The 12,491-nt window shown below is 42.1% G+C and overlaps 1 protein-coding gene across 1 annotated transcript in view; it reads left to right on the top strand.

The window, feature by feature from the left end:
• Positions 1 to 12,491, top strand: part of HMCN1 (hemicentin 1) — a 206,680-nt gene that overhangs the window by 135,223 nt on the left and 58,966 nt on the right. Inside the window, exons 47-52 of the mRNA XM_074833139.1 lie at positions 824 to 937; positions 4,469 to 4,555; positions 4,965 to 5,156; positions 5,911 to 6,084; positions 10,695 to 10,808; positions 12,261 to 12,406. Coding sequence (XP_074689240.1) covers positions 824 to 937; positions 4,469 to 4,555; positions 4,965 to 5,156; positions 5,911 to 6,084; positions 10,695 to 10,808; positions 12,261 to 12,406 — 827 coding nt within the window. The remainder of the gene's footprint in view (positions 1 to 823; positions 938 to 4,468; positions 4,556 to 4,964; positions 5,157 to 5,910; positions 6,085 to 10,694; positions 10,809 to 12,260; positions 12,407 to 12,491) is intronic.

A 12,491-nucleotide genomic window follows, 5' to 3' on the forward strand; every position in this document is an offset into this window, starting at 1 on the left:
CTTAGGAAGGATTTCTTTGCAGAAGGGGTTGTTGGGCGTTGGAATGGGCTGCCCAGGGCAGGGGGGGAGTCCCCATCCCTGGAGGGGTTGAAGAGTCGGGTTGACCCAGCGCTGAGGGATCTGGTGGAGTTGGGAACGGTCAGGGTGAGGTTCATGGTTGGACTGGAGGAGCTTCAAGGCTTTTCCAACCGAGATGATTCTGTGATTATTATTCCTGTATATTCCTCGAGATTCTCAGTACAGCACAGTCCTCACGTGAATGAAAATCCCACATATTGCAAACACAGTGTTCCTGCCACATCCAGAGCGCCTGCGCTGACCAATGAATTATGTAGTTTGAGTGACCTGTGTGGAGCAGGTTGAGTTTTCTCTGCAAAAACTCTACAGATGTGTCTCGAAGTTTTCAGTGATTGTTCTGGTTGCTCTCTGGCTTCCTCCAGAGATTCTCAGAAAGTGTCAGAATGCCTCAAAGTTAATTTAAATGTAATTTCTGGAGGGGAAAAAACATGGGATATGTCGGGGTAGTTTGGAAGTTACTGACTAGAAAGAATAGTATGATCAATATCAAGCACAGATCTAAAAGTACTGAGGAGCTGAGGGCCTGAGCAGACATACAGAAATGATGGGAGTAGGAGTAAGGTCAGTCACTTTCTCTTACTGTTTGTTCAACAAAACACAGCACATTAAGTGATAGACCACATTAAAAAATTGACAGCCGTAAATTTAACGAAAACAGAAAAAAAACTAAGAGCGCAGACAACTTGGGAGCATGTTGGTTGGAGCAGGACTTCGATGATTGTGTGTTTTTTGGCATTCTTCTCAGGGGGCAGAACGCTCCGTTTGACACACACAAGTGTAGCAGATGAAGGTCAATATACTTGTGTAGTGACCAATGCTGCAGGAGAAGTGAGGAAGGATTTTGACCTTTCTGTTCTAGGTAAGTATGTGATAATTTTTGTTGTAAGGGGGGGTCTACTCTATACTTTGCTGGTATTTTAAAAATTATTATGTCAAAACATATGTCCTTAGGGGGGAAAAAGTGAATTTGATATCATGGTCAGAAAATGAGGTTTTAAAGAGGTCACTTCTACATGTGAATTTGCTGTTTGTTTAGTTTTTAAAATTAAGGTGGTTCAGGCATAATTTGGAATAACTGGCCGCTACTTCTGTTTTGTGGTTTGTTTGTTTCTCTTCTGAAAAGAAACTCTGTCAGTGTAACTGGCTTCAGCTGGGTTGTTATTTCAGTCAGATAGAAGTCTGGGAGATGCCCACAGCTGGACTCCCATCCTCTCTTCTGTTCCTTCTTGCTCATAGCCTCACCCTCCCTTGGGCATGATGAACAAGGTGAAGCAGTTTAGAGGTGATCTGGGAAGGTGGGGTTTTTGTGTTTTCCTGGTCGGGTTGATTTTCAGCCACATCAGTTCCCTGCTGGTTCACCACACAGCCTGTAAATGGCAGTATTGGTGAAAGGAAGATGATGAGAGTGAGTGGTCAGGGGAACAGGGCTGTTTCTTCTGGCACCGGCCTGAATTTAAGCTGGATTAAGTCACAAGAAAACTACAGCCCCAGGAAACCATATGAAATTCATGTGAATCTAGTGCATCTAACGCTCAAATACAGAAAGCTGCAACCCCGTATGATAGTACTCGTGAATTAAAACCAGCATTACCAGCGCTGGGTAAAACATGTATAGCTGAGTGGCATGATGGTAGTATCTGTTGTAACAAAGATGTGAAGGCAAAGCCAAAACCATCAGGGAAATTAAACACGAGCTGGAATTGTTTTTGCAAAATAGACATCTCTGATCCAGTGGAAACCTTCAGTCAGTGGAGCCTTTGGTATTGTAACGGATATAAACCAAGCGTGGTAGTGGGTGATCCTGTATTTAGGCAAGGACTGGTACAGCTGGCTCTTTAGAGGGCTTTTTGGAACCGTTAATGTGCAATTTTGTCACGTTAATTATTTTTAAAAAACAGTTATTTTTTCCCAGAAAATGCTTTACTTTTTGGTTTAGTAATTGTTATTTTTATTAATAACTACCAGAGCTGATGCAGGTTGTTTTACAGCATTACTGTATATTATTTTCCTGTAATTTCTTTTCTCTAAGGTGCTGAGCACTATCAGCTTCCCTTGCCTTCAGCTGACTTATGCATATTCAGCCTGTAAATGATAACTCGCATTCATGTCAGTTCATGTTTATTTGATGAGCTCATGGAAGTGTAAGTCTGGTAGAATGGAAGAGATGGATAAACACTGAAAAGCATTCATTGTTTTACTGTTTTCTTTGGAGGGTTTTAGTAGCAGGGTGTTCTTGAGGGTTCTGGGAATCTCTATTGCATAGGCTTTGTTTGCCTTGAAGAAAAATGCTCAGTGAAGCTGATTTCAAGTGGGTTAAGCGGAAAATTCCATTGTACAGTCTTCTACTCCCTCCACCCAGTAATTTCTTTGTCTTTCTAGAGGAAAGTTACTGGAATGTGGCCTGATAGCGACACAGAATATTCACCAGCTTACTGTAAATAGAAACCGTACCGAGACATACCAGTGTTCCTCTAAATTGTTGTAGGAGGTGCAACAGGCGAGCCAGTTTGCGTGGAGAGCTTGGTGTAACAAGCGTAACATTTAAATAAATATTGGTGTGGCTTTGTCATATTTCTGAAATTCATTTTTTTTGACATCTTACTCTATTATTTTGGGGGCAAAGCGATGAGTTGCTGTTTGTTTATGAATTGTAACTTTTGGCCTGACTTAGAAGTCCTGAACATTATGATTTTAGGTTATATTTTAGGTTATATTTTAGGTTATATTTTCCCCCATCTAATTCCTCCACTAGTTCATGCATCTTTCTCTTGCTGCATTTGGACACTAGAACCCATACAAAAGTCTGGTTTGCATTGTTTGTACAATCACAGAAGGGAATTTGATCATAACTGCATCACAAGTTGGTGAGAGTGCCAGTACTGGCCACATCCTTCTGCATACTGAATTCTCCTAACCCGCATCTCACCATGTGTCCTGTTCAGAGGCCAACTTTTAGGCATGCTGAAGTTTTTGCCATTCCAGTCAAGTGAGATGCAAACCTCTTTCAATCATTTTTTTTCTTCCTCACTCTAGTTTGTACCCTTCATTAGTATCAAATATCTGGTATAACATTTTTTTGGTTGACAGTGAATTCTGGATATTACCACGATTCTTATTTTTAGAAAACTTTTGCTTCCAACTTAGTGGTAGATCACAAATAAGATGCTGAATATATGTTAATTCCTCTTTCTTTAGGTCTTCTATCTAGGCCAAAAGTTTTCATTTTGTAGGATTATTAAAGTGTAGTATCTGGCTCCCTAGTCCAGCATTTTTGTTACAAAACTTTCCAAAATCTCTTGGAGACTGGGCTGACTTTCTTCTAACTGCAGGCCTCCTTTTCAACCTATTATACTCCATGTCTACTTTGATTTGTAGTGCCATTTTCTTTTGGCATGAATCTACAAATGCTCTACTTTGAAAGGAACAGTTGATCAGAGCTCTTAACCACCACAGCTACTCACCAGCACATTTGTCCTCTCTCATCCAAAAGCACAGGAGTCTGTGTAGTCCAGTTGACCAAGATTATTTGGAAACATGTCACCAAGTGGTCAGTCATACAGTCTGTAGAAGAGTTTCCTTGTAGTGAGTTAGCTGTTTGGGAGGTGGATAGGCATTTTAAGGGTATAGTTTTGTCTTCTATTTCCCTAGAGAAACATAGTTTGTACCTCAGCAAGATGCCTTTAGACCTATGTAGTTTGTTCATCTGCCTGTATGGAATTAGCTGTATTTGCATAAAACACATGTATGCCTTTACCCAGCATCCACTTGATGGTAATCTATTGTATTGCTTTAAGCATGCTGGTAAGGAAAAAAAAACCCACGTGGTATGTGAATAGACAAGCTGACTCTTTTTCTATAAATCAGTTATTTCCCTAGAGTTCTAGATAGATGCTTTCAATTACTGTTGGAAAACAAACAACTCTTAAACTTAAGCACATGGTTTTGAACAACTTGCTGCTTAATATGGGTGACTTAGAAAACATGCTGGTGCATAAAATCAAACCTGGCCCCACTAACAAGTGCTCATCACCGTTGCCCTACTGACCATACACAGAAATACTGCCCTACAGACCATGCTGCTCAGCTCTCTGAGGATCTCTGTAGCACTGAAGACAAAGTGAGGTGAGCCCTTTATGGGTCTGTGGTCCTCTCTTGCCCTTTGCATGGACTTGTATGGTTGAGGGGTGCAGAACAGAGTGCCCATCTGTTGTCCAGGCAGGTTAGCTCCACAGTGTCTCACATCTGGACTTGTTTCTGGTAGATCTGAGCTGCTCATTAATTGATGTGATTAAGGGAAGCATATGCTGAGATATAGCCTGAGTGTGTCTTTGTTGTATTTAAATTGCTTGCAAGTAACACTTGCTGATGTTGTTGTCTTGTCTGTTTGCAGTGCCTCCAGGGATTGTGGGTGAAAATAAATTGGAAGATGTGAAAGTGAAAGAGAAGCACACAGTTACCCTAACATGTGAAGTGATAGGTAAAAGTATACAATATTATCTGTCTTTGGTGATCAAACCTGTGGTATTGATCATCATTGGTTCTGAAGAGCATGTTTTTAATGGAATTTTCTATTCAGTGGAATTTTTAAATGACAGATTTAATGATGGTGCTTATTGTAGGACTAAGCACTCTTTCTTATAAAGGTTGTATAAAATGTAATCAAGAGGATAGTTGCTGTGATATTTCTTCCCTAAAGGCCTGTGGAATTTAAGAGGAGGTGTGTATTAATTCAGGAGGTTCTTTAGAATACATACTGCAAAACATCTCCCTAAAGGATATATTTTAAAAGGGCATCTGAAATGATATTTTCCCATTTTTCAGAAATCTTGGCATATCCTAGAGGCTGTGCAACAACTAATATCTGCAATTTTCTTTACTCCATTCAGGGAACCCTGTACCACAGATCACCTGGATAAAGGATGGGCAATCACTAACTGAGGATGAAGATCACAAGTTTCTGTCCAGTGGGCGTTTCCTGCAAATCACCAATGCACAAGTCACTGACACAGGGAGATACACATGTATTGCATCCAATACAGCTGGAGATAAGAGCAAAAGTTACAGTCTTAATGTACTTGGTAAGACAGCTGGGCTGGCTCTTGCAGAGAAGATAGTCATCTCGGGGGGGGGAGGGGGGTGGCGGGGGGAACATAATCACATTGGAATTTTGTAGCACTTATAATTATTGCAATGCTTAAGTTGCCTGTCTACAATTAAAATTTCATAGCCTAGTAATTGATAAATAATAGTAGTTCAGTAGCAACAGCAGTTCTGTGCTTTAGACAATATAGAGCGAGAAAATGGGGAGCTCTAGCAGCATTCTGTATGGAATGAGCAGGACAATACACTGGCTTACTGTGATTAAAGGAAGGAGTATCTGAAGAGCACTTCAGATCGTGATCTCTTCATCAAAGCTGAAACCATCTGCGGTTTGCTTTTTTCATGACGGTTATTGCATAACCAAATGCAAACAATGGCAAGTTTGTTTTCCACATCCATTTCATAGGCTCATGTCTCCTACCAGTCTGCTGCTCCCAGGAGCATCAAGCAGTGGGTCTCCAGCTGCTGCACAAGAAGCGGTGGCTGGCTTCCTGCTGACCCGTGTTTGGCAAAGGCTAAGGGTGGATGGATTCCACCAACGCGGGCTGACCATTGTCTTTAGGACAAGACATAAAACCAGATGAATGTTGTCCGGTTCTGGGCTTCAGTGCACCTCATAGGAATGCCTCCCAGCTAGTTAAGGCTGCGACCGGATTCCTAGACTGACCCGGGAACAGAAAACTGGCTTTTCACAGAGGTCTTTGCTCTGGTTAAAGACTTTGTTGTTCCTAGTGTCTCCAACCATTGTGGGTGCAGACAGCCACGGAAATGCAGAAGATGTCACTGTTATCCTCAACAGCCCAACATCACTGGTTTGTGAGGCTTACTCGTATCCTCCAGCTACAATCACCTGGCTGAAAGATGGTAATCCTCTAGAATCAAACAGAAATATCCGCATTTTGCCAGGTAAAATTTTTGTTATTATTGACAAATAACATTTCATTCTTTCATTGCTTAGTTTCCTCTTTACAGATTTTTTTTTTTTTTAAAAACCAAAGGATATATTTCTCTTAAGGGCAATGTTTGTACTTTCGTAGCACTTCATTCCAATATTTAAGTGCTTCACAATTAACTCTTTACTTGTATTTTATTGTATTCAGGTATTTATTCTTTTGTTCCGTAAAGCTAAATGATGGCAAACAATTTTATTGGAGTTAATAATGAATGGAAATAACTTGAAATTCAGTGTGGAAATTAGACGGAGAGTGATATAAACAACAACATTAGTAAGAGGAATGAGGTGGCATTTTTCTAGGTCATTAGTAGTTTGCCATGTTTAATTTCTGGAGTAACTCTTACCTAGCACATCTGTGGAGGTGGGAAACAAGAACAAGCTTCACTGGTAACACTGAAGTAATGTAAATGAGCAAGTACGTTAACATTGTTAACTGCAAGTGTTCAGAGGAGGAATGAGTCGATACCGATAGCAAGGAATTGAATTACTACATGGGGGGACAATTTCTAGCAATGCAGTCTGGAGAGAGCTGCAGCCTGATTAAATAGTGATTAATCTCATCAACAGTGAGTCTGTTGAGGGACACTGAGGTGCCCATCTGCCATCCTGACAAGGAATCACGAGAGATATGCTGCCTTCCAGGAGTTAAGGTCCAAAGTGTTGCCGAGAGGGTGCCACAGCTCGTCAAGAGCACAGACTGCTGTCTGTTGCTACTCTTCCATGTCAGCACAAGTGACACTGCAAGCAGGAACCTGGGCAGAATCAAGGAAGACTACAAAGCCCTGGGGGTGCAAGCAAAAAGCATTGGTGCCCAAGTTATCTTTTCTTCCATTTTACCAGTTAGAGGAAAGGTGAGGTCAGAAATAGACGTGAATGAAAATCAATTTCTGGCTTTGTGCCTGGTGCCACCATGAGGTCTTTGGCTTTTATGACAACGGGACATTCTTTGACCGTACCATGCTAGGGAGGGATGGGATCCACCCATCTAGAAGAGGCAAAAGAATCTTTGGCAGCAGGGTGGCCAACTTAGTGAGGCAGGCTTTAAACTGGAGGACTTGGCAGACAGAGTCCAAAGTGGGGACACTCACACCGTTGCAGCCAACTGGGGAGTAATTCAGGTCAACCAGAGCAGTGACAAATCTTCCTCAGCTGCCTCCCAAGATGTGAACCAGAAGACCAACCACCCCAAGCCTATGTATACCAACGCATGCAGCCTGGGGAACAAACAGAAGGAACTGGAGCTCTGTGCCCAGTCAGAAAGTTATGATATCCTAGGAATAACTGAAACGTGGTGGGACAACTCGTATGACTGGAGGATTGCGATGGGTGGCTATAGGCTGTTTTGTAAAGACAAGCAGGGGAGAAGAGGTGGAGGAGTCACACTCTGTTAAGGAGAACCTTGAATGTGTAGAATCCAACTATGGCAGTTGTGGAAACCCCATTGAATGCTTCAGGGTCAAGATCAGAGGGGTCATCTCCAAGGGGGATCTTACAGTAGGCATCTGCTACTGACCTCCAAACCAAGAAAATAAGGCCTACAAAGAAACATTTGGGTCACTTAAGCAAGCTTCGGGTCAACAGAACCTGGTTCTTATGGGTGACTTCAACTACCCAGACATTTGTTGAAAGAACAGTACAGGAGCTCACACATCATCCGTGAAGTTCCTGGAAACGTGTAGAGGACTGCTTGCTCATACAAATGTTAGATGTGCCAACCAGGAATGAGGCACTGCTGGACTTGCTGCTCACAAACCAAGAAAACCCACTTTGTAATATCTGGGTTAGCGATAGCCTTGACTGCAGTGATCACTATATTGTGGAGTTTGAGATCCTGCTGAACACGCTGAAGGTTTTAGATTTTATAATAGCAAACTTCAGCTTGCTCAGAGCTCAGTTGGGAGGGATTCCATGGGAAGCTTCTGTGGAGGATAAAGGAGCCAGCGAATGCTCTGAGTTTTTCAAGACTGCTCTCCTGGAAGCACAGAAACAGTTCATCCCCTTTAAAGGTAAGGGAAACACGCAGAGGAAGAGACCTCCCTGGCTTAACTGCAAGCTTCTGAGTCTGCTCAAAACCAAAAGAGAAGTGCACCGACGATGGAAAAGCGGAGGAATACCTGTTGAGAACTACAAGGGTGTGCAGAGATGCAGTTAGAAAAACAAAAGCTCAGCTCAAATTGAAATTGGCCAGAGATGTCAAAAATTACAAGGAAGGGTTCTTTAGATATGTAAACAACAAGCAGAAACAGAAGGAAAGTATTAGCCCACTGTTAAACAGAAGTGAATCAGTCACCAACAATGCTGAAAAGGCAGAGGTTCTTAACACTTTATTCATCTCTGTCTTTGATGGCACTATTTGCCCCACGCCTTGGGAGCAAAAATCCAGGTCGATGCAAACACAGACTCACCATCAGTGAAGGAGGAGTTGGTATGTGAACTATTACAGGAGCTTGAGCCCTACAAATGGATGGGCCCTGACATTATCCACCCGAGGGTGTTGAGAGAGCTGGCTGACGTCATTGTGAGGCCACTCCATAATCTTTGAGAAGTCATGGAGATCGGGGGACACCCCAGAAGACTGGATGGAGACTAAATGTCACCCCCATCTACAAGAAGGGCTTAAAGGAGGATCCAGGAAATTATAGGCCCATCAGTCTTACTTCAATCCCTGGGAAAGTTATGGAACAAATCCTCCTGGGGGCTGTCACAAGTCACATGAAGCATGTGATTGGGAAAAGCCAGCACGGATTCACCAAGGGCAAATCGTTCTTGACAAACCTACGACAAAGTAACCTGCTTGGTTGATGTGGGGTGACTGGTGGACATTGTCTACCTGGATTTCTCCAAAGCTTTCGATATGGTTCCCCACAGCCTCCTCCTACAGAAACTGGTGCCCTACAGTCTAGACAAGTGGTCTGTGGGTGGGTGGGGAACTGGCTGACAGGCTGCACCCAGAGGGTGGGGGTAAATAGCTCTTTTTCAGACTGGCAACCTGTCACAAGTGGGTTCCCCAGGGATCGATATTGGGCCCAATGTTGTTTAATATCTTCATAAGTGATTGGGATGATGGCATCAAGTGTACCCTGATGAAGCTTGCTGACAATACCAAACTGAGTGGGGAAGTGGACACTCTGGAAGGGAGAGCCACCCTGCAGGAAGACCTGGATAGGCTGGAAGAGTGGGATAACAAGAGCCTTATGGAGTTCAGCAAGGATAAGTGTAGGGTCTTGTACCTGGGAAAACACATTCAGGAGTGCAGCATAGGCTGGGATCTACCTGGCTGGGGAGCAGCTCTGTGGAAGGGGACCTGGGGGTCCTGGTGGAAAACAAGCTCAGTATGAGTGAAGAGTGTGCTGCTGTGGCAAAGAAAGCCCACAGGGTGCTGGGTTGCATCAACAAGGGCATCAGCAGAGATGATGAAGTCGTCATTATCCCACTCTACTCAGTGTTTGTCAAGCCACACCTGGAATACTGTGTTCAGCTTTGGTCCCTGCTATACAAAAAAGATGTGGCCAGGCTGGAGAGGGTCCAGAGCAGGGACACAAAGATGATCAAGGGACTGGGCAGCCTGTCATGTGAGGAAAGGTTGAGAGAATCGGGTTTGTTCAACCTTGAGACGAGAAAGCTTAGGGGTGATCTTGTCACCATGTTCTAGTATTTAAAGGGGGGCTACAAAGGAGATGGCAACTCCCATTTTACAAGGAGTCACATGGAAAAGATGAGGGCTAATGGGTACAAGTTACTCCTGGGAAGGTTCTGATTGAACATAAGAGGAAAATTTTTCACAATGAGAACAATCAGCCACTGGAATAATCTCCCCAGGGAAGTGGTGGGTTCCCCAGCACTGGACAATTTTAATATTCAGCTGGACAAGGTGCTGGGCCATCTTGCCTAGACAGTGCTTTTGCCAAGAAAGGTTGGACCAGATGATCACTGAGGTCCCTTCCAACTTGGTATTCTATGATTCTGTGATCTCTGAGAATGCAGACAATATAAATTATATATAAACAAATACTACAGGGAGGAAATTCATGGATGTCACAGTTGTAGAGGCCACTTGAAGTCCTAAATTCTACCAATTGTTTCATGTTTACACTTCTCACATTGTGGTTGTTCCTTCTGTCTGTTCTCTGGAGAGAGTTAAGGGCCTCTTTCTTATGAAGTACTGCACTGAAAGAGAAAGGCAGTTTGGAGGCTCTCATCTACCCCTGGCATGTTCACCAGGCTGGTTTTGCTTAGTCTTACTTATTATGCCTCCTTTCTCTTTTTCTGTGAATGAAGTGCAGAACCCTAAATTGCTTCTTCCTATTGAAATTTTTTGTACAGAACTATATTAACAAATTTTCCAAGAGTCTATAAGCAACAGGAGTTGTGATCCAAAGCATTCCTGTGAATTCTGCACGTTTATTACCCAGTACACATAGTGGTAAGCAGTCAGTTTTTCATGCTCATCTAATGGCAGAATTTGGACCAAAGGGTTGAAAATATGCTGCAGACACTGTTTAAATAGTTGGGAAGCAAGAGCATAACATTGATGCTATTAAAGAACGATGTCTCTTGGCAGGCGGTCGAACCCTGCAGATTCTAAATGCACGGGAGGACAACGCTGGAAGATACACCTGTATAGCCACGAATGAGGCTGGAGAGACTTTGAAACACTATGAAGTGAAAGTCTACAGTAAGGAAATACTTCTAGTGTGTTGTTTGGTGGTTTTGGGTTGTTTTGTTTTTTTTTTTTCATTCTTCTGTGTTTTCCCTTTGTAGTGTTACCTGTCCAGGTAAACAGAAGGATTTGTGCTAGTGGCTCTGTTTAGCAAACATCTGCATTAGCTCAGGCATTGCTTGAGGGAAGATACTGGAAAAGTTTGCTGGTGCAACTGTTACAAATGTTGCTGTTGTGCTAAAAGTCTTTGTACTGCCCATTTAAGAAGATATTTAAGAAACGTTGAACTCCAGTTTGTTCTGAAATGCTTGCTTGGGAATGATTTTCAAATCAGATGAGTGTAGCACAATGGGAGATGTGAGCAGAGAATCTCATGAGCAAAGAAACTATTTTAGAAGAAAAGTGGGGGAAGGGACCCATAACATCTAATAGGAAACTTTCTTGAGTAAGGTAAAACAGGAGGATACTATTTTTATATCCTTCCATAAAATACCACATGCACAAAAGCCTTCTCCTTCAAGGCTTCCTGTCAGCACATTGTCCCTTGAGCATCTGTGCCTAATCCTCTATTTTAGTGCTCAATCTCTTCATTATGGGCTCATTCAAGCATGATTTTTCATCTTTTTTTTTCATTTTTATTTCCTAGTCTGAACTGGAGTTTGGTTTGCTCCCTCACAGTAACCATGCTGTTATTTTAATTACGCTAAGTCCCTAATGAGCCCCACTGGATTCAGAATAATGAGAAGATGACAAAAGAGTTCATTATTGAAGTATGGCTATGTAGCAACATTAAGCCCCCCACCCTCAGATGTCATTTCAACTCTCAGTTATTATGGTATTGTAAGCATTAGGGAGAATTTAAAATGTCTTATTGAAAAAAGAACGGAAAATGCTTTGAAAGCATTTAAAATAATTTAAAAGATGTTAGGAGACCGAGGTGGGGGGGTAGCTTAAGAATTTTGAAATGTTCTGTTTTCATTCTGATTCAGAAGGAAACAGGATTTTGCAACACTGGGATTTCAATGGAATGGAAATGTTGAGTTTTGACCAGCTAATCTGAGTGTGGACTTCAGTTCGAACACATGTTTCTGAGAATATTAGTTTCCATTAAAATGCTTTTTAATGACTGCAGTGCACTAAACTTTATAGAATTCAAGCCAAACGTATAATGAAGTGCTAAAGCTAGGTAAGGCTATTGCTAGGTTTGCATGTCTAAAACTGTTGAACAGTTTTATATGTTTTTATACATAAAACATATACTAAAAATAGTGTAAAATACACAGATATATATTTATTTTATATATATAAAAATAAAAATTCAGCTAAGGGAAAGAGACAGATTAGAGGGGGAATGCACTTGCTTTCCCTGAAGTTATCATCAAAGTTTTCCCTTTGCCCATTTAATTTTGAAATGCTACATAAGACAAAGTCATGAAAGTCCCTCTCTCTCCCTTTGTTTTTGTGCAGTTCCACCCACCATTAACAAAGGGGATATCTCAGGGATGGGTGTCTCTGCTAAAGAAGTGAAGATCAAAGTAAACCACAGCCTTACCCTGGAGTGTGAAGCTCACGCCATTCCTGCTGCTGCCATCAGCTGGTACAAGGATGGACAGGCCAGTCACAAACTTAATTCCTTCTAATGGGTGGATTTCATACAGAAACAACTGTGTATTTTTGCTATCACTGTTAATGAACATT

Source organism: Strix aluco, chromosome 8, assembly GCF_031877795.1.
Source record: "Strix aluco isolate bStrAlu1 chromosome 8, bStrAlu1.hap1, whole genome shotgun sequence".
NCBI lineage: Eukaryota > Metazoa > Chordata > Aves > Strigiformes > Strigidae > Strix > Strix aluco.